The sequence below is a fragment of the Cuculus canorus genome, chromosome 2, assembly GCF_017976375.1.
Source record: "Cuculus canorus isolate bCucCan1 chromosome 2, bCucCan1.pri, whole genome shotgun sequence".
Taxonomy (NCBI): domain Eukaryota; kingdom Metazoa; phylum Chordata; class Aves; order Cuculiformes; family Cuculidae; genus Cuculus; species Cuculus canorus.
Window position 1 is genome coordinate 145873233 of NC_071402.1, and position 22554 is coordinate 145895786.

General features: G+C 36.5%; 1 protein-coding gene across 12 annotated transcripts in view; it reads right to left on the reverse strand.

The window, feature by feature from the left end:
* Positions 1 to 7745: 7745 nt before the first annotated feature.
* Positions 7746 to 22554, reverse strand: part of PARD3 (par-3 family cell polarity regulator) — a 448147-nt gene continuing 433338 nt past the window's right edge. For 5 of the 12 annotated variants that reach the window (XM_054058313.1, XM_054058305.1, XM_054058306.1 and 2 more), the window contains 2 exons: positions 13328 to 13455; positions 7747 to 9882 (listed from right to left, as the gene is read on the reverse strand). In XM_054058313.1, the coding sequence (XP_053914288.1) occupies positions 9489 to 9882; positions 13328 to 13455 (522 nt within the window). In that variant the 3' untranslated portion in view covers positions 7747 to 9488. Of the gene's footprint in view, positions 9883 to 13327; positions 13456 to 22554 lie in introns of all 12 variants that reach the window. The other 7 variants (XM_054058312.1, XM_054058310.1, XM_054058307.1 and 4 more) reach the window with 3 other exon arrangements.

Sequence of the window (22554 nt, forward strand, 5' to 3'; positions counted from 1 at the left end):
ATTCACAAAAAGGAGTATTACGCCTGTGTTGAGCTGTGCTCCTTTTTTTTTTTTGTCTCAGCTAAGAGGGAACAAGAGAAAGGTACTGTATGGAAAAACATTTTAAAATTCAGCCTCTCCTCCATTCTGTACAAAATCTAGAGTTGGCTCTAAGGGACAGAGTTTAGTCTTAGACTTTGTAACAGGAGTATATGCCTCTTTGGCATTTCATGTGACCTTCTCTGAACTTTTGCCCAGCACTAATCCTCTAAGTGCCCTGTAATAAATTACTAGGGAGGGGGGAAAAAAAAGAAAAAGAAAAAATGAAAAGTTGTTTTTCATTGGTGGTTACATGGGACCGTATTTAAAGAAAAGTAAGCAGTTCTTTCCATATGTTGAATGGCATTCAAGATCCACATGAGCATTCGTTTTTACCTTAGACATTCATCAGGAATGTGCTGGCAAATATCACAGGCTGAAAAATTGCTGGAAAAATTGGTCAGGGATTTCTATTGTTCAACAGCACTTTGCTGTAGCTCTTTTAATTAAAGGCTATTATTTTGGCATCAGGGTGCTCCAATTTTACCAGAAATCTTGACACTATATATACCGTATATATTATAAGGGCACAATGTAAAATGTATTAGCTCAGTGGTTGCATCCTCAAATGCCTACAAGTTACAATATGTCAGAAAATCTGGGTTAAAAGGGTTCCAGAACTGAAGCCTAGTCAAAGCGAAACAGCAAGAGAGCTTTATTTTACTGCCTGCTCTGACAGGTCACTGGATTTTGATTATGCAGTCAGATACGGTATTCGTTCCCTTGATAATGAAAGATAGGTGGCTGGCTGGAAAGAAAAGGCACGCAAGATGGCTTTTGGTCATTGTCTGCACTATTTCTAGTAATCCTCCTTGCTGTCTAACTCTCGTTCGGGAAGGGTTTTGGCCTGTGGGGTAAATGGAATTGAAATCTCTCAAGAGATAAAAAAAAAAAAAAACCCGACAAGGAAACAATGTGTACTTGCCAGTATTTTTAGGAGAAGATGTTTAACAAAAGGAACAGCCTCTATTCTGTATTAGATTACTGCATCGCTGGCTGTATTGCTTTCACTGCTGCCTCAGAACGCCAGCTGAAGACAATAGAAGGGCTGTTGCTGGTCTCCCAGCTCCTTGTTGAAACTTTACCAGCTGGATCCAAATACCACCTATCAAATGTCATAATAATGCAAATCACTTACCATTTAATACACATACACGGTATTTATAGGGACATAAACCCTTAACCACATTTCATTTATGGTCTAGTGTAGACTGGGAGAACACACGTGGTACAACCAGGAGATAGATCAGCTGCTCTGTAATATACCTTTCTGCAGAGCACTAAGTCAGATTTCCAGATGCTCCTTCCCAGCCTGAGTCCTGCATCTTAATCCTTCTGCAGCAGAGGAGATTAACATGAAATTCACAGCATATCAGTTAATTCAAGAGAAATGTAACAGTTAATTTAAAATAAAATTATTGCAACAGCTTCTTCTGTGGTAAGGTCAGCCTACGATACAGACAAAGCAAGGCAGTTCCCTGCCCTGCTTTCCTCCCACTCTCTGTTTGGAGGAAAGTTGTCCTGGTCTTCAAGGACGCTGAGATACCAGCTTTGAGTCAAAGCTTTTCAGAAGAAACTACAATGATGCTGTTGGCACAGAGTGATGGGGCAGATTTTTTCATTCATCTTCATGCAGTTAAGGAAAAACATAACTCATTCATCCACCTATGAACAAACACAGCTAAGTTGTGTGGGTCTTCAAAAGTGAGAAGGACGTGGGCCAGCTAAGATACCATTGTTTCCCTTGCATGCAGAAGGACCAAATGTGCTTCAGGCTCATGTGCACCATGGTCCAGAGTCCTACGTCTTCACTTAATACCCTTCCAAAGGGGCTGCCTCAGGTCAACAGGGTTGTGCTTGTTTTGCAACAGCAGAGGCATAACATCAGGATGTGCTTCCATCATGTTAGCTTGTAGAGCTGTATTTGCCATCTGTATTTATCTGTACAAATCTTCTCAATCAGTTTTACAGTTGTTTAGCTCCAATCAGTGTAGTCTGTGACATTTAATATCAAATACTCTTCCAACATTCCCACATTAATAAACACAAACAGTGAATCCTCTTGCTGTTGTAATGATGATTTCTGGCTTAATTTAAAAGTGCATATTATTATGACACTATTAAGAATTGGTAAAGCTTCATGCAATTCTGGGATATATATCTGAAAACTAATTTACTTGAGTTGTAATGTTAGGATTATCCTTCTGTCTTTCACGAATGATGCTTCATCTGGAGAATGCTTAATGTTTTCTTGTCAATGAGCATTTACTCAAACGAATTATTCCAATCTGTTTTTACAAACTCATAATATAATTAAAAAGAAAAAAAAAAGAAAAAAATGCAAACAGCATTGAAAACCTAGTATGAAAATATTGTGTAGGCTTTTCTACTCTTAAGTCCATATCAATAAGCAATTTAACAATAGAAGAACCCTCAATAGGAGACCAACAGATGAAATTACTGTAGAGCAGAGCCTTGGATGAAATTTTTTCTTTGCCCGTGTAATTGCATGCAGTCACCCTTGTGTGAAATCCCCCATCAGATTACAGGGTTTGTTGTATGTAAATTGAAGACTAAATGCTTGGTAGCACCTTTCAGCTCTGCAATGCTGGAAATGAGTTTTTTAATAGGAAATTAGATTAGTAATATTTTAGTCAACAAAAATGCAGAAAATTTCTGCATAAAGATGAGAAAATTATTCATGCAAACTGACATTAAAAAAACCAAGAATGAACAATTCTAAAATTCTGTACACTACTATTTATAAAATTTTCTGTGCATTATTTTTTAAACAAAGACTGGGATATTCAAACACAAATTATTTCTTCTCTGCTGGCTGTGGTATTAACTGAGTTTTTGGGTAACAACAGGTTGCATAATTTAGTGGCTTCTCTTTTTAATCTGATTTTGTACAGTTTTCAAAGTAAGGAACAATATGTGGAAAGTTACAATGAACTCAGTCCAGAGACTGACTTTTTTTAAAACAGACTTTTGCAAACCATCAACCAGGCACTAGAACAAGACACTGCCATTTCCAGTCCCTGTTGTGCTGCAGTTGATTAGATTAAACCTTGCCGAGCTTCAGAAACTAGCGAGAAAACTTCTTAAACATCCTCTGCAAATGCAAAAGTAGTTCCTCTAGCATAAATTTATCTTCATTGTAGGCTCCGAAACAATGCATCAGCTATTAATGAACTATCACTCGTATTATTTATAATCATTTATTAAAACGATTCTTGCAGTTTGGGCTGGACCACACAGCAGAGCCTGAATGGACCATACACTGAGAAAACTAAGTAGAACGTGTCATGAACAGGAATAAACTGATGGTTAGAAGAATGAACCAAAACATACATCATCATTAGACACAAAGTCTTAGGCAAAGGCATTCCTGTTCCTAAGACCCTACTGGCTTTTAATAACCTGGCTACAGCTGAAATATTACAAAGCTTTGTGCTGGCCCCTAAGGAAGATTTAAAAGTGATGGGTATCTAGAAGAGGCCGGTCTCAGGCTTCAGCAAGTTGTAAGTGGGAATAAGAAATATATGGTGGAACAGTGACAACTAATGTCTTCTCCAGCTTGCTGAACATGAAGGTGATAACTGTTCTGAGCTCCTGGCTGAAGGCTGCAGCTCCTTGAAGTCTCTTAAAATTCCATTAGATAGTTCTTCAGCTTCCAACAGTGACCATAGGAATGTATTTCCTGTTTACAGGAGGAAAAGATTTCTCTCTCCCTCTACAAAAGCTTTAAAGAAGTAGCCCCTCAGGTAAAAGAAGACATCATTTTAACTGACAAAGGTAGCAAGTCCCCAGCTATTACTGGTTCCAGCAATATGCTCTTTACCTATAAATGAGAATATTGCTAGAACTAGGAATACATCTCTAATTGGACACTGATGCACCTGTTGCAAAAAAAAATTCCATATAAAACAGCTTTTAAAAAAAAAGTTCCTTACACACTGAAACCCTCCCCTTAATATTTACTAACTCTTACTGCCAAAAATAGCATTCAGTTGTATATAGGATAAAAAAACTAACCACAGTCCCTAGTCTCAAGAACTGACAATCTAAATACATCCTAGGGAAACCCACAGAGGAAATAACATGGGGATAATGAAGTCGTTTTACTTGTGTTGTAAATTCACATCTTACAGGCTAAAGTGTGGAATGAATCTCTAGAAGGGTCATGTGTTTTGCACTGAGGTTACTGCCCACTAGTTTATCCCTTATTATGCCTAAGGGGCATAAAGGGGAAAAATGGTTACTAATTACTGGTGGCTGTAATCGTAAAATAGTGGAAGGGAAGTGGAGAACCCTTCTGCTCTCATTTTACTCCCCTCCTTCAGTCTTAATTTCTTTCCTTATTTCCCTAAGACAAAGATTACTCCAACAAACAAGTGGATTGAAATCAGATAACCAAAGCTACTATCACACACAGCTGTCATTCCTCTCTTTGACACATGTCACTGCAGTTTTTAGCTCAATGTGTGAATGTAAGCCCATTGCAGATCTTAGCTGCTGTAAGATGTGCAGCTGAAAACAGTGTTTTGTGAGTCAATTTGCAAGGGAAGAGGGTCCTGGCATCCTTTGGAATGGCACAAGCAGATTCCTCTTCTATCTGGCCATCTTTAAACCAGTCACGTCTGTCTGAGCTCTGAAACCATCAGCTATTCAGACAGACAGTGATACTTCTAAGGAATTATTATGTTTTTTCACAGTAGATAGCATGCAGTGGGCATAAATATTTTCAAAACTTCCCTTATTTTTTTTTCTCCTCCAAAGCTCCTGAGCTTGATGTTTTTCTTCATCTCATTCAGACAGTACTCTGTCCAGTCCCTACAACTGCCTGGGAAGCGTGTACTGCACAAAGAATAGAAATCAAAGCCATATGCTTTGCTCTGCTTTTGTGTAATCCCTATTCAAGCTTCCAGTCTCATTTTTTTAGATGCGAATAAAGTGTAAATTACAAAAGATAACACTAGTCCCAAGGACAGAAAAATATTAAATCAAGTTTGCAAAGTTATGAGAGAAATATCTATCAGTCTAGGATATGAATGAACTGCATGTTGTCTACAGATACAAATAAAACCAACAGTATTAATCAGCAGATGTAAAAGAGAGAATATGATGCTGATACAAAATAGAAAAGATGTATGAGAGGGCATGAAACAATAATCATGTGCATCAGATAATCAGCTGGTTTCTGCACAGATGGAAAAAGCTCAGAAGAAATGCTAAAGATATTTTGAAGAGGGTTTCAAGCTGGACATGAATTAACAGCAAATGAATCCAATTGATGCCTCTCTCTCTCACATGTACATGCACACACACAACCTATTTTCACAAAGCCAGTCTTCCATGCTGGATTTCTCACCCTCACTCTTCTCTGCCACCTTAGGGCTGAAGATTAGTGTGGAAGGCCAGGGTGTGGGACACAACAGCAGCATAAAAAATAGCTGAGGTTTTTTACTCTGTTTGCATTCCTGATAGATTTCTCATAACTCCTATGAACTAGACTGAGGACTCAGGAGAGATAGATGTAGAAACAGTCAGGCACAGCAAATAGAATTAGGAAATATTTCGAAAAGAGACTTGCAAGCCAGGACATGCAATAGCCAAATTCACTTTAAGTCTCAACAACGCAAGTTCAAAGGCTTGAATTACTCAAGAACATCCTGTGTTTAGCCAACACCGTTAATCTGGCACATCTCTTCCCTGTTTGGCCAAGGTTTCATCCCTTCCCTTCTCAACATCCCCAGCACAGATAAATGCAATGTTACAGACACTCATAAACAAAGCGAACGTGAGAGAAACATCAGCACAGCTTTGAAAGGCAGCGATTTATCTACAGTCATGATGCGTTTAAAATTTGTTTTGCTGTTCTTCCTGCTGTTTGCCAGCAATAAATGGCAATTGTACTTTCCAACCATGTTCAGCTGGGCTCTACGCCATTTTTTGCTGGTTTTGATGGCAGAGTTCTCAAAGACATATATTAAAACTATCTGGCCCATGCAATAACTCAGTAGGGTTGCACTCTTGTTTCCAAGGAGGCCCTATAAGAAGAAGAGAAGTAGTTTTGTTTTTTTTTTTTTTTTCAGAAAGGCTTCTGCATTAGTAATATTAAACTTTCCCACAGAATTTCAATGGTATTAACACACTATTTTGATAAAAAAACAGCAGGCTTTGCAGATGTTTTTTGGGAGTTTCAACAGAGAAAAATGTGCAAGCCTTACACCCACTCCTCGATGTTGTAAGCTCCCTTACAGTTTGTCCTGTGACCATTCTTTAAATACACTAAAGTTACAGAGTTAATGTCATAATGGTAATGCGTCCACAAACAAATTACTGCAGTAATGTAGTTAGCTCAATTAACTTTTGAGTCTATTCACTATGCAGAACTAAAGGTCATTTTCTATTAAAATATCTCCCTCCCACTTCCTTATTGCCCTTTGCAACTTGTGGGAGTTAATATCAGAAATCCTGTCTATGCTATGTCAGGGAGAAGACAAGATGGTGGAGCCAGTATTCTTTGCTAACATAACACAGACATGGCCCAAAGAGAACATCTGCCTTCTTTCACGAACACATGAAATTATGGCAAATTGTTAACACCTTGAAGAGGAGATTCATAGAAGGGTAACTTAAACATATGCTATCTTCACACATAAAACATCCTGTACTTCATACTTTTTCCAAACATATGCCCTTTTTCCTCCAACAGTTTATCAAAGACCTTATTTTGATAAGGACTTCAACCTGTTTTCCATTCTTGTGGATGCATATTTTAGTGCTTGCAATTATTTCACTATCCAAATAATTCCATAGAAACACTAAACTATGTAATCTGGGAATGCAGTCAGGAGATGAAACAGTGAGACTTGCAAAACTGCAAATGCAATTATTTCCCTACTCACAACTCTTTTGCAATATCATTCTTTTAGTTTGTTTGGGTACCAAAGGCTGCCTGTCCACCTTGGAGCTCCTTGAGAGCTCTCCCCCTTGAGATCCCATACTAAAGTCACAGTAAATAATTTGACACTATTGTTGCCATGGTAACAGCCTGATGTCATGCATATATGGAATTATGATTGACATTCCTGCAGTATCCAACAAGAGGAGGAATGGAGGGAAGAGAAAAACCAGACACAGCTCCAGTACTAATGGGAGAAACAGAGTATCACTGGAAATGTAAATATTGCTTTATTCATAAATCTGCCTTCTTCCATTTTTCACTATGTCAACATTCCTGTGAAGGGCTCCCATCAGAGCCCAAAATGCACTCGGTGCAGAAGAGGCTTCCTCACACATGCCCAGGTTTGGCTAGAGCACAGCAGTGCCCTGCTCCTGCGGGCACTCCCCTTGGGGAGATCACTCCACGCTATGGCCCAAAAGATTTTTTGCCACAGAAGTTAGTCTTAAGAATGCACCTTTTAAATGTCACAAGCATGCCTAAAATAACATAAGACATTAGACAGCAGTTTTTCCCCTCTATGGATAGTCTTCAGGTGTTCAGCTGGGCCATAAATCTTTTCTTTTTTTTTTTCCCCTTTGCCAATGTTTATAAGAGCTCACAGATAGACACACGCAAACCATTAGGAATAGGATAAAATAACATCTGTTAAATATTTTTTAAACTCAATGTCTGTAGCAGTTCTCATAAGGGTCTACAGGCAATACCAAGACGAGGATGGAAACAGCCTTTTATTCTAAATTTCATATGTACACGGAAAGCCGTTTTATACAGTTTTGTAAATTCTGCGTAAAAGAGCTATTGTCATCCAATGTCACTGTTCTTACACTAGTAACAACTTTTAAACATGGAGTACATTATTAACAACAAAAAACATTAACAAATAGGCATAAAAGACACAGATATGTGTGCTGATATGTCACATATATTCTAGAAACAAGTTGGCGCAAAAAATAAAATGTGCCAGTAAAAAAAAAATAGGCATTTTTTAAAATCACGCAATACATGATTTTTCTTTCTTGCTTTCTCTCTTTCCTTTTTGTACATGATATGCTGAGATTCATTCTCAAGCCTTTTCACATCAGGATTTGCAGGCACTTCAGCAACCCAGCTATATTTTTTACAATACATGAAGTTCAGACCAACAAACATAAAAACAGCTGCTGCAAAAGAAATTCTCATATCCCATATGTGCATTCAAATATTATTCACTGCTAGAGCAATCATTTTTGCTTTAGTTATTTTTGGATACTGACATGTTTTCAGGATGATGTGTAACAGTTTGTCTCCACTTATCTCTTATTCATATACTTAAAGGTTTATTTTTAATGTAGCATCATGATGCAACAACATAGGATACAGAAGTACAAGGCAATTGTCCACAAAGCTTCACAAATTACAAAAAGAAGGAATTATTTTCTTTTCAGTTTTTTGATCCAAAGAAAAATTTTGGTTTCTTTTGCTCTTACTTAAACTATCTCCAAAATTTGCCAAAGACAACCGTGTGTCAGATGACCATGGGATGACACCCTCCCTAGTTCTCTTCCTAGACACAGCTGTCACATGACAAAATTCATTTAGAAACAAAGCAAAGCAGAACTCAGTTGTATGTTTGTTCATAAATTCCCATCTTTAATAAAATAGTAAAATATATTTATCAAGGTCTTGGCTATGACTGTATAAATAGCCTCTCTCCAGTTATTTCACTTGTAATGGACTGTGCATTAAGATTATAAGGCAATTGTAACAGGATTCTCAGGTTAACCGAAAGCTTAATATTGTTTTCCTCATGAGTCAGGATAAAGGCTTTTTTAATAAGCTCTCAGAGTGGGGAGAGAGGGGGAAAAGTGTGCATGTGTGCATAACAGAAGAAGGATAGTTTTTCAGCGTATAGACACTTAAATATTGATCAACAAAAACTGGTAATGACTCCACCATAAAACACCTTTGAACTGTGACTGTGATCTAGAGTAGAGCTAAGCCTTATCCACTCAAGAGTGATATGTAACCCTCCTCCTGACCCAAGAGAAATGAAAAAGGACATGTCAATGCTTCCTTCAACCTCAAATTCATTAATATTATGCCACAAATCTGCATGTTGGTGTAATAGGTCACTGCAAAGTAAAACACATTACAACAAATCCTAGTAATAAGCCATTGACAACTACTGGACTGGGCTACAGGACTCATTATGCAGGGGTGGCATTGCTCACTTCCACTATGATTGTCAAATGATGGAACATCCTTCCATGAATTCAACACTTGAGATAGAACGGCAAAGATATAAGGCCCACCAATGCTTTGCCCATATTTTTAAAGGCACTGAAACAGACAACGGATATATTCCTTAGTACCATCAGTTTAAAAAGTTTTCAAAATATTAGTCTTTATATGAAAATACTCCTTATTGCGTGATAAGTTGATCTTCATTTTCTTCACTTCAAGAATAAAACGGTCTTCCCTTTTCTGGTGTTTGCAATCTGTTCAGCCTGGCTACCTGAGATGGTGAGGGTGGTACATCTTGCCTGAAAGGACCTTTAGGAGGGGTATAATTAGGGTCCTGTATTTTCTTATATGAGTCATAATTGCTATGCCCTTCAGAAGAAGTTTTTTTTTTCAGTTGTTGTTCTTTCCGCCTCTGCTCTTGACGGAGCAGTTCTTGTGTTTCTAGCATTACCCTGGCGTTGAAGCCATGTCCTCCCATATAGCCATTCCTCGATCCCTGGTAGCTGGAGTATCTGGGATTTTCCTTCGCAGTCTGGAACCCTTCGCCAGGAGAATAACTCTGCTCCCAGGAGTCTTGAGATACAGAACTGGCATTTTTTCTGCTTTGCCTGGAAAGAAAAATAGAAGAGGCTTTTAAGACAAATGTTCTGGTGGCCAGTCTACTGTTATTGACAACAGTGCCTGGAAAGAAGAGACTTCTACAATGCCATCAGGTTTCTCCCAGCTATAGAATTCTCCAGAAGTCACGTTCTCTTTCTGCCCCAAGGTGCTTTTTTTGTCTCTTTTCTTGGAAGAATATTTCCTAAAGAGTTGAATTGCATTTCTAGGTCTCTCCAGGAGGAATATGCTATGAAAACTCATCCAGTGCTACAATAACCATCATGTCTGCAGAAAAAGCTGCTACAATTCAGTTGCAGACTAGGATAGACCATACACGTTGCTCTGCTTCCAGAAAAATCAGATAACAGCCAGCACGTGTAAAGTCACTCCTGAAAGATTTGAATCTAGACTCACACCTTATTAGAAATACAACAGGCATATCGCTAAAACACTTGTTCTAACACTGCCTAAGTCAGAAGATAAAGCTCATTATTGAAAGGCAGTAGCACAGATGAGAGTTTCTTTCTCCAATTTCCAGAACTAAGGAATTTCATGCTATCAGGACTGTTTCCCATAGCTTTCGTAAAAGAAAAGGTAGAGGTGTTCTTGTTCTGTTTTTGGCTCCATTGGGTAGATAAATAAATCAAATACACACATATAGGAGTTACGAATTCTCATCTCTTTTCAAAATAAATAATCAGATTATTTTGAAGACAGGTTAAGGTTTTGAAAAAGGTTTAATTTACTATCAAGCTACTAGATGCTTTTATGAATTCAAAATAAGATTGGTAATAAAATACAACAATTTTGTGCTGCAGCAAAAGAGATACATACTTTTTGAGATTAAAATTAGTGCACGAGAAGCAAGCAGTAAAACAAAATAAATTGTAACATTAATCATAAGAAAATAAGTTAGATGTTTATATATGGCTTGTTTTTTCATGTCAACACACATGACTCAACATGGCCTCATCCAAGGAACACACAGCTGAGAGACAGGAGACTGGGAGAATTTTTCTGCCGTTAGTAAAAATAAGTCACCTAATGTTTTTGCAATCTTCCTTCCATGCATATAACTTGAAAATTACCATAACCAACTTATTTCATAATAGATTTTGAGACCTCTTGATGAAAATTTTAATTCAGGATGAATGTAAATTATTACAGCATAAATTATAGCAATGTAAAGTCTCATGCAAATTTTTATGGCTGTTCTTGGTATTCACATACCCAACTTTGCCAAAGAAATAATGTTTCTGAGCCCTGTTTTATCACTCCTTGGAACAAGAGCAAATTGAACAAACCTCTGTAGGCTACGAAACTGTCAGGTTTCTGATCTAGAGTAAGATAAAATTTAAGTACTAGAAAATTAACTTGGAGTCAAACATTGCTTTTACAGTTTCACATGGGACAAGGATGACTAGTTGAACTGATTTAATTTACTGACTGTTTTCTGGTACTTTTTCAAAATTAGTTGGCCCACTTTCACTATTTTTCTGGGAAGATCCTTTAAAATTGACTCAAGGGTTTATTCGTCTTCAGTACTGATGATTTAAATGTACAAAAGGAAAAAAAAAGGAGGCCCCTAGGGACTATACAAGATGAAAAGCAACAAAGCTCAGGAACAAAGCCAGTGCACAAACTTTAATCATTACAAAGCCACAGTTGCAACATAAGTCTTGGGACCTAAGTTTCAGAGTAAAGTAAGATTTCTTAAAAAGATCAATCACAGTCTTATGAACAGTTTGTAAACCTGGAGAACTGGATGTCCCAGCTTGCTATAGGAGTATTGTGGTATATACAGCACCCAATTTTAGCCCAAGGTCCTGAAATTCTGTCTGCTCTAAGCACAGTTCAAATACCCAGAGTGCTCAAAGTCATTAAATTATCATTAATTAGTCAGTAACATGCATTGCTACCTCACTAGTCATTTCTCATGTTGAAAACCACATTGAGTGAAGTTCTCAGATACTTTTTTCAAAACAAGCATTTCTGTGATCCAAAACACTATTTTCCAAATTTCTTGTGGATTAATTTTCTCCTTACAGGTATTAATTTCTGCCACTGGAACCGCATTACAACTGATTTCCAATTTTTAAATGCTACCAGTGATTGAGCAGAACAGGGAAATCATAGTTTTAAAATTAAAATAAACCTCTCAACTTCAAACTAGCATCTGTGCTCTTCTACTCGATTTGTGGATTGCTAGGACTGGCAAAATTGAAAGAGAATTCCTTGGGTTAAAACAATATGGCATTAATAGGTGTGGTCACTTCAGAGGGAAGACAGAGATAAGAAGCTAAGGGAATATAAAGATTTTCAAAATGACCAACTAACAATCTAAGAAAACACAGTAACTTAATATTTTCCTTTCCCATCTTCCAAACTTATCAGAAAAAAATCTACATTGAAAGGTGTTATAGCATGTGAAACTTCAAAAGATCTGTTTTGTTTTCAAAGATGTTGGTAAGATAAGAGTTCATGATTAGAAAAGTTTGATTATGAAGTTTCTGTTCGTTTCAGAAAAAGAGTTATGATATACTTGATAAAACAAATGTCACAAAAATATATTTTCCACACCATTTCCATATGGGACACAAAAAGTAATACAATCACATTGGAAGAAACAACTAGAATCCAGGGAAACTGACATCAGCCTCTGATATAAAGGACTCTCCATTTAAGCATTGCCACTGAAACTTGAAAATGCCAAGACCATTTGCGGAATGCTTAACTATGATAGCTATCTAATTCATAATACAAGTTGGGTAAAATTCTAATAATTCTTGAAGCTAAACATTATGTTAAGAAAATTTTGCCCAAACAGTTAATTTTAGAAAAAGCAATATTTTTTAAAATACAGATCTATTTAGACAAAAGTGTATTAATTTTCAGTATTCCATTGCTAATGACCCATTAACTTAAAATAACTGTATATACTGGAAACTTGGAAGCCCTTGATTTTTTTGGATAGAGTTTCTCAGTTTCATATTCTTTTGTTTGAGGTCTTGAGATTTTTTCTTTCCTTTTAAGTGTTTTCTCTTATCAGCAATACAAAGACAGAATTTCTATCCAGTAAGGAATTAGGCAACAGAAAAAAAATATTCTGACATGTCAAAAGGGGACAACCCGTGTCATGCTCAGGAGACTTTTGTAATTGCAGAAAATTAAACTGGATGGTGTCCCACAAAGAATAGCTTTGTTTTAATGTCTCAATACTGTTGTTTGCTGAGTGTCATCAAATCCCGCTGAAATCAGCTCTGAAGTAATTCTAAAATAAACAGCTTCCACATGCTCTTACTTAAGAAATTTTATGCCTCTGCCACACTGAATACATTCCACCTTATATCAATGCTAAACAAAAGTGCTTGCACTAAGCACAACATTTTCCTTCCATGAATGAAATTAGCTCTGGGCTCATACATGCAGAATAGCTGCAGATAGTTACCATACCTGGGTAGTGAGCTGTACTGCCGCTGAGCTTGTTGGAAACTCTCTCTTTCTTCTTGCCGTTGCCGCTGCATTTGAACCTCTACCGATACTGAGTGTCTGCCGCTCTGTGAGTACGTCTTGGTACTCGGCTACAAAAGAAAAATTAAAATGTCTTAAACAAAATAGCTATTATTTAAATTGCTATTGTACACATACAGTTGCATTTGTTTCAACACACAGTTCAGGCTCCCATAATAATTAGGTTAAGTCTTGACCCGTAACAGTGGCCTGTCCTACAGATTGTGTTTCTGACCTACTGCTTCTGAGATGTATGAGGAAAATATTGCTCCATAATGGGTTTTATAGTAACACTGAAATTTAAATTAAGTCAATGGAACAAATCTTCAGCCATGGTAATGTTAAGTTTTACACCCCACTGAGAATCTGAGGGTAGAGGGAGCACAGCAGCTCTTTCAAGCATCACGAGCACAATCAAATGATGCTCTCCCTTAGTAGAGCCCTCCTATTTTGCTCTTGATCCAGACATGCACTTCATGCTTTTCGGAGAGACAGGGAAACATTTTCTGGTTTGATATCACTAAGTAGATAAATTACAGCAAGTCTCTCCTGGGCAATTGGGAATCCTGTATCTCTGTGCAGGATTGTGGATAACATCTTAATGAGGTGACAATTTGAATCTTTGAGTCCAGTACTAAGAGCATGTGAAAATGGATGGCTTTTCCACGAATACAGAGCATTAACGGTCAAGATCTGGCAGAATGGTTGAATTCAAACTTCGGACTACAAAAAAAGTTTACCTTTGTAGAGATATCATTTTTCATGTTACACAATTACTTTCTTCAGATTTTGTGATTTCAAGTTGCAAAATAGGGTGCCACAGAAGTTAAAGAATGCTTTGGGCTTTGTTGTTGTTTTAATAGTAATGTTTCAGCTAACAAAGTACAGAATATTATTTTATCTCTTAGAATTACCAGTTCTATTCAAACCATGTAAATCTAATCACTGTGAGGTTAGGGAACATAACCACTTGGCTGAGCCTAGGATTAAAACAACATGTCTCAGACCTGTGTTTTTTGTTAAAGCGCTTTTTGCCTTTTTATCTGTGCCTTCCCTCAAAAAAGAGTATCTCTTTTGTTTTTCACCATTATAATTTCTGCAGCAGAAAGATATCATAATGTCTGACAAATATCTGAAAGATAAAAGGCTTTTCAAAGCTTTGTACACTGAAGACAAGTTTTAGAAATGAGAAAGTTGTCATTTGTGACAAAACTTCTCCTTTGTCTCACTACGCAGTCAAGTACCTGCAGGTAGCCTGAAACACAACAGATTTGAAACAGGTTTACAACTTTTAGAAGCATAATTTTTAATAACAATACACTTCAGACAGGGCATTAGTCTTGGCTAAAAATTTAAGAAATACAATTTGGTGAACAACCGCCTTTCCCATTACAAGAAGACTATTGTGCAAAAAAATCTGAATAGATTAATAATTATATATATATATTATATATATAATAATACTATAATATATAGTAATAGAGACCTTGTTTGAGAAGCCTTAATGCAACATTGATGTCTACTTCAGAACAGATTTACTTTGTAAAACACCTCAGTAAAACTACATTTCTAATGAAAAGTGCTTTAGGAACAGTATGATGAAGCAACAAGTTGAGAAAACAGAATCGCGTGTCAGCCTTGTGGGAAATTTTCTAAGAGATGAATAAGCTGTACATATGTATGTCCAAACTAACAACACCCATGGAGATTTCCTACTATATTAAATAAGGGCAACACATACAGAGCAGCATTTCAGTTATTGCATATGTCAACATTTCTAACTTTCTTGACTTTATTGAGAGTCTTCTGACATTTGGCATTTTATTGAAGGGCTCAGGTTATGGAAGCAAGTGATTACCTAGAAATCACAAGATTTATTTGTGAATTCTCTCCAGACTTCTTTTAAGCAGCTTACGGAGAATCTGGGGAAAACTTAGAAGTTCCCATCTCAACTTCTCCATAAGGAATAAAAACATTTAAACTAAGATTTTAGAGCCAACCTCCTCATTTCACAGGTTCCACTTTTTTTTTTTTTTTCCTATTCACTGTAAATATAACATATTATAGCATTTTACAGCACAGGGAATAGTTAAATTATCAAACAGGTGGAGCTAGATCTAGCTGCTTCTCAGTTTAGGTTTATGCAAGATGCTAACGTGCATCATGTAGAAAGCATGAATGCAAGTACACGCACTCACATGTGCAGAGAGACGAAGTTACCACAAAAGCCTTTATTAAAGAGACAATGGCTTTGAAAGCCCTACTGGACAACGAATGGACTAATATGAAAACACAACTTCAGAGATTTTTTTTTTCCCATGCACATAGGAATCAATGGCTAAATAGAAGCAGGGTCTATCACCCCTGTCTGCCCCCTGTAGCGCATGCCCAGAATGATTAGATCTGAGGAGTCAGGTCTGGATTCTCAGTAGCTCACAAAGAATTTCATCTAATGGATGACATTTATAATTTGAAGGCAAAACATCTAAAATCCATTATCTGATTTTCTGAAAGTATGATTACCTGTATGTCCTGCTAAATTAAAAGGACTTGCAATACATAACTAAGCTAAAAAGGATACTTACTTAGAGTCTTGTCTGCACATTGCTCACATCTACACTAAGCTATTCACTTAATAAGATCTGCTATCTGATTTCAAGCAGCCAAAAATATGGCAATGAGACATAAAAATACTCTGTATATAATCACATATTCCATAACATATGTACACACAGAGAGGTACATTCAACCATAACTTTAATGAAAAGGCCTTTCTTTCAATTTTTTTTCTTTAAAAACCTTGGTGGCTATAGTGAACACCCTTAATATATGGTTATGATCATTTTCATTTTCAATATGCTTTTAATTAAAGTATCAACTCCCCAAAATAATTATATCATAAGTAAGTTTAGCTTTCCAAAGCTAATTGGTAATTTTGTCTCAATTCTCAAAGTATACTTTTATACATACATAAAGTATACACAAAAACACACATGTATATACATACATACCTCATTTATGTTAGCACAAAATGGAGGTAATTGAAAAACAAAAAGTCGAACTATTTCCACATCTTTCAATGGCAACAAAAATACATATACAAGAAATACACATAACAGTGTATTTTAACACTGATATCAACACAATGCTAAGTACAATTATAACAACTTGACATAATTCAACAAACCTGGCAACAACTCGGTCTTCACAGTACAGATTGATACACTCTGGCCTTGTTTGCAATGAGATGTATGAAAAGCACTGACCTTTTAAATCGGGATGCAGTCAAGGCCACGATAACAACCAAAGCTGCATTATACAAATAAAGGTATGTTCATGTCTTCCACAGTACATTTAAGTGGCAGTGATAGTTATGGCATTCAGCTCTGATAAACAATATTCAGTGCGTAAAACTGTGCTTTAAGATACATGAAATTACACAGCTCTGTTCTCAAAGAGGCTTTAATTTAAAAGCAGAGCTGCTAAGTTTACAGATTTCTCATCTTATGCCAACATTTTTTCACTTCACAGAGATCATACCCCCATTGCTCATGTTGCACTGATCATTATCAGCAGTAAATGGCAGCCCATTTCAGGGATAAAGATCCGTCCTCTCTTTCCTGGCTACACCAGTGGATGCTCATGCAGTTTGCTTCCCTGTAGAGTGGCATTTCTGCTCACAGTGGCAGCACGTCTAACTCCAGGGCTGTCACAGATCGAAGCTGCCACAGAATTAGAGAAAGGAGATTGTGGCGATTATCAGGGCACTGGAGTTTCAGGGAGATCCAACCGGTTCAGGTGACGTGAGCTCCACCAGTTGAGGTGTCACACCTGCCTCACATCCTACTGCCATAGGGAAAAGCTGGGAGAAATGCTTACTCAAACTCATAGAACACTTTTGTGCTGATAAAAGAAATATTTTATAGGGAGATTTCGAAAGGAACAAGTCCTTTAGTATTTTCCCAGTTAGGAAAAAGGCCATTATTTAATATTAAAATACATGTGCTATTTTTTTCCAAATTAAGGTCTGTGTTTAACCAAGAAGTATCAACTTCACTTGGGAAGTTGGTAGACATGGGGCTGCCCAAAAGTCTGAGGTTCTTATGGTTCAGCACTAGTTAGAAATAGATAAGATGAAATGACCTTGCCTGCTTTAAGTTTATACATACTTGGCACAGACAACAATCCAGTAAGAGTGTATATCAAAATTTAGAGTGATAAAAAACATTCAATGGTTCTGGGAGATGTCCTTGAAAACTATTTTTACATCTTTTTGTTTATGTTGCTATGGTGAACAAAACATATAGCAACATTTCTCTTAAAAATTGCCAACAGGTGTGTATATTAATTCAAACATGATTCAATAAGCAAATCTCATCCCTTTGTGTATCCGTCTATGGTGTATATGGAGGAAGCTGAATGGTGTGGTATGGGACTAAGATTTCTATTGTGTGTATAGCAGCAGAAGAAAGATGATCTTCTGTATGGTAGAAACAATCCACTCAGAGAGCCCTGAAATTCTGCCTGGGGTATTTACATGCACTGTATGCCTATGAGCTATAAACACATTTGTTTACAAACTGAAATTACCTAATTTCTTTAAAAAAACTTCTATCTTTATTTTCTGTAAATTAATAGATTGAAAGTAGCGGGAGAAAAAATAGTTTAAAATATAAAATTTCAAAGTCAGAATTTAAGTCCTGGCAAGAAATTGCAGGTGTTTCATTAAACCTTTCCCAGGTTTGACACAGAATGGATATTAACTACACAACTGAAGAGCAACTACCTGTGGAGAGGCTGCCCTGCATAACTTGATTTCCTCTCTGATACAGATTGGGGTAGGAGAAACAACAATTTAGATCGTAAGGTATTCTTTGTCTATTGCAATGCTCCATCAGATATTGCCTAATGTCTTGAATAAAATATCCTGAAAGACACTCTTGAAATGGATTCATTACAGAAAGAATTAATATACTACTTTTCTTTCTCATTAATGTGTTTAGTGATTCCACATAATTTACAGTCTGATATAAAATTTACAATGTTTACTTTGAATATAGTCCATTATTAATATTTCCAGGTAAAATTAATATGTTACAGTTGAAGTTAAGGTGACAAAAATCAGGCTTTTGTTTTTCTAAATTAATTCTAAATTCCTTAGAATCCATTATGGCTTTGAAAAGGTCACAGACTTGAACACAGGTTTAAGAAAAGAGTACCATAAATATATAAAAAAGAAACTTTTAATCTGTCTTAGAGACAAGATCTACATACTCACAAACAGCAGAAAAAACAAGCATAGTCCCTACATTTTCTGAGCATTTATCTATCAAGCCTTGTCTAAGTAGATTATTAGGGTCACCGGAGTCTTTCTTCTATGAAAATCATGCAGTTATTTACGTTTCACAAATTCGTGCACATAATTAAAGCTTTACTCACACGAGTCAGGTAGTATATTTATTTTGACTGAGTTAGCTGTTATCTTTAGAAAAAAAAAAAACCCTTTTTATTTGACTTTTAAATATTTAAAGTGGAGTTTGCTCAGCTGCTCTCTTGCTGCCTACTTTCTCCCACCACCCAAACAGACCTGGGATGACTGGAGAAGAATGTCTTTCTGAACAGAATTTGCCACTTTCCATTTTTAGTACTGATTTTTTTTTTTTTTTTATTAAAGATGAAGAAATAAATTGACAACTTTTGTACTTCCTGCATCTTTGTGGGGTTTTTCGATTGTTGCTGTGCTTCTAGAAGCAGGACTGGCGAGCAGTTGGAGTGTTTTCAATAGATTTAATATGGTCTTTTTTTTTTTTTTTAATTAGATTGCTCACTCCCATGACATTTAGAGCTACAATGCTGTGATTTTGTTATTGAAGGTGTGGATCTGTTAATTAAGATGTGACTAGGCAAAATACAAGATGTGGAACAAATTACCACCAAAATCTCCTAAACCCAGGACTGGCAACGATTAAACCTCAGCAGACCCAATATTGCCGAGAAAAGAACAAAAACTAGAGACTCAACTTTGGTGCCAAACAGAAAAATCAGCCTCAAAAGAATACTGCATTTGTATAAAAATGTCATAGCAACAGCAAGGGCCTTAAATATTAGCAGACATACTGTGATTCCATGCAATTCCATATGCCCAGATACACATTTCTGCAAACTCTGACTGGAATTAACATCAGCAGGATTAAAATGTCTTAATCATATTTTATGTTATTTTTAATTTTTGTTCCCCATGCAACATCAGCCATACAGTATTGCCCTTGAAACTCTCTTGTACTTTGTCTTTGAAACATGAAAAATAAAAAAGCCATGGAAGAGAAAAAAAAATGAACCCTGAGAAAGTTGTCTTAAAATAAACAAATGCAAAAATCTTATCCATAGAGCTTTTACTCGTTGGCAGAACTAGTGGGTTTTAGAGATGGCTTGATGTTGCAACAGTTAATTGGTTATTAAACCTTAACAGTGTGTCATTCAAATGGCCTTGAGCAGAAATGTTATGCTTCATAATAGACAGTGTCATTTCATTCCAGCGCTATCGCTTTTTGTGTTTGTTAAGCTGCCTGATGCTCTATGAACACTCGTAGGCAGTCAAGTATTTTGTTTATTAGCAGGACAACCACAGCCTGACAAAAAAAGTCTAGCTCTGTCGCATTTCTCATCTACACAGAAATGACCTTCACCTGACGGTCACAGCCAAAGATGGGGTCAGGCATTGGTCTCTCTACCATGGGTATCGTTCAGAGCCAGCATGATGTAGTGCCCCACAATACAGAGATCTGCCTCCAACTCGTGGAGGAGACTGAAGGTATTTGTCACAGGTAACTGGACTCTTCTGTCACAGACCATTAATAGTCTGATATAGATTTGAGTTGGTGACGTTCACAGGAACATTTTGATAATATATTAGCGGGGTTCTGAGCTATTGAGTTCTGAATATCCTCAGAGCTGCCAGATTTCCATCAGTATCTATTACTTACACTGCAAACTTGGTGTTGCTTTACACTTCCTTAAAGTAACCAATAGTCCCACATCACATCAGCACTTTGTTCCCAATCCTCAACCTCCCCATCATCTTGTTAATGAGAAATGCAAACTACTTATCACCTCATAGCAAAGGCTTCTCTGTGAGTGTTTTTTTCCTCTCTTTTTATCCAAAGCAAGTTAGAGTTGGCTGCTGTCATGCAGCTCAGAGGCTTCTCTGGATTGTAAAGCCTTTTGTTTATGTAGGCTGCACAAACCATCTCCCTCAGGTGAAAACACACTTTTCAACAATGGTCCACATACAGGTGCAGTTTTCACTGCTGTGGTTTGTAACCAACAGCTTACTGACAGAGAAGACTGAAATGATGTTGACGAATGTATCTAAGTATTTTCCTGAGTATGTATTATAAACCACTTTTGCATTTTTTTGTGTCACTAGTATTTAATAATACATCTAGATCAGTTTTCAGAAGGTGTCCAACTTTTTAGACTAATACATTAAAGTAATATAAACTCTTTAAGAGAGAGGGACAAGGCTCTTTAACACTGAAATGACTGTGAACTGCTGAAACGAATGAGTTCATTGCTTTATCCTTTCCAGACATTGTGGTTTAGGAAGGCTACAGAGTACAGAGTGGAAAAAAAAATATAATTTAAAAATAGTCTGGGTCATTTTTTTTCAAAAAATACTTATCTAAAATAAAACATTTGGTCACCTACATCTTTAATAACAGAGCAGCTCCTACAAAAGCAACAATAAGCTTCAGAATTAATATTAATACATTAAGCTGAATGTCAATTTGAGCTCATTTGCATCATCTATAGAAGGGGAGTAAACAGAGAAATCTCATTTATTTGAATAAGAGAAAAAGGAAAGGTCAGTGTTCTGACCCACAATTTAGGAAATTATTCCATTCCTAAGGTAATCAGCCTGTCATCCAAATAATTCCCTCCTTGCTCACTACAAGAAACTATAATAAAAGCCAAGTTGCTTGCCTAGAGTTGCTATAGCATTTAGATACACAAAAATTTGGCCCATGACCTTCAGAAGTTAAGTTCCCAAGTCTTCAAGAGTGCAAGTTTTTCTCATACACAGTTTTCCCAAGAATGCTGTTCAAATCTCTCATTTGGAAACTAAACAGCAGTTGATATGCGTAATGGAAAGTACCTCCCACACCCAGCCCCTTTTCACCCCTGAACTGCTACACTATAACTGTGATGAGCTATCACATTATCTTCATCACATCATATTGAAAGCATCTGGTCATAAAAAAGATGTTTATTTTGTTCATTCAATTTCAGAGAAGGTTAGAGGTTTTCTGACATAAGAAAAGTGAGGCCTATATCCTGATACAGTACATTAAGCAGTGTTAGGTCATTTAAGGATACATCCACCTTTGTTGCTCTTTATGTTGCACATCAAAAATACCCCACATTCCAATTGATTAATTTAAGATGGACAAGGATACAAAGACCCAACAAAGGTCAAAAAAATCTTTGGTGTCCACTACAATAGGCAAACAAAGATGTCAGATACATTACGATGTTACCTAGGTTGTTGTCAATGAATTCATATACACAGATGGGGATCTTTGGCTATTTCCACCTCAGTCTTGGGTGCGTTGTAATGCTAAGTAATGCTAACCCACTGCCTACAACTTTGGAGGGAGTTGTGAGAGATTCTACTGCTGTCATCGTACAGCTTCTGCATTTTTGGGGAATGCAAGCAGATTGTTCACTGCCTTTATTGTGGAATTTTATACAAAAATGCAATAACATATTTGTCCCATATTTAAAGGATCCTAATTTAAGACATGTAATTGATTAAAAAGCAACACTGATTAATTCAATTATGTTAAACAAGATAAGCACATGGATTTACATAATTTTATCACATTATTAAATCAGATTGAACAGGATTTAAATGATCAATTAGGACATGTATCTTGAGCCAGAACTGTCTCGGTTAATATAAGTGGCAAAGGGGTACTATTGTGAAGCATGTTATTATGAATATCTCTCTTTTGTTACTTTGGAAATACATAGCTCTTCTTCCAAAGGAAAAGAAATAATCACAGTGATATTGATTCAGAGAAAAATGTGTTTACGAAGTTACATGTTTTGCCTAAATTATTCTCAGTTTTATTCCAATTTTCCTGGAAATTTCAGAATAATCGATATCA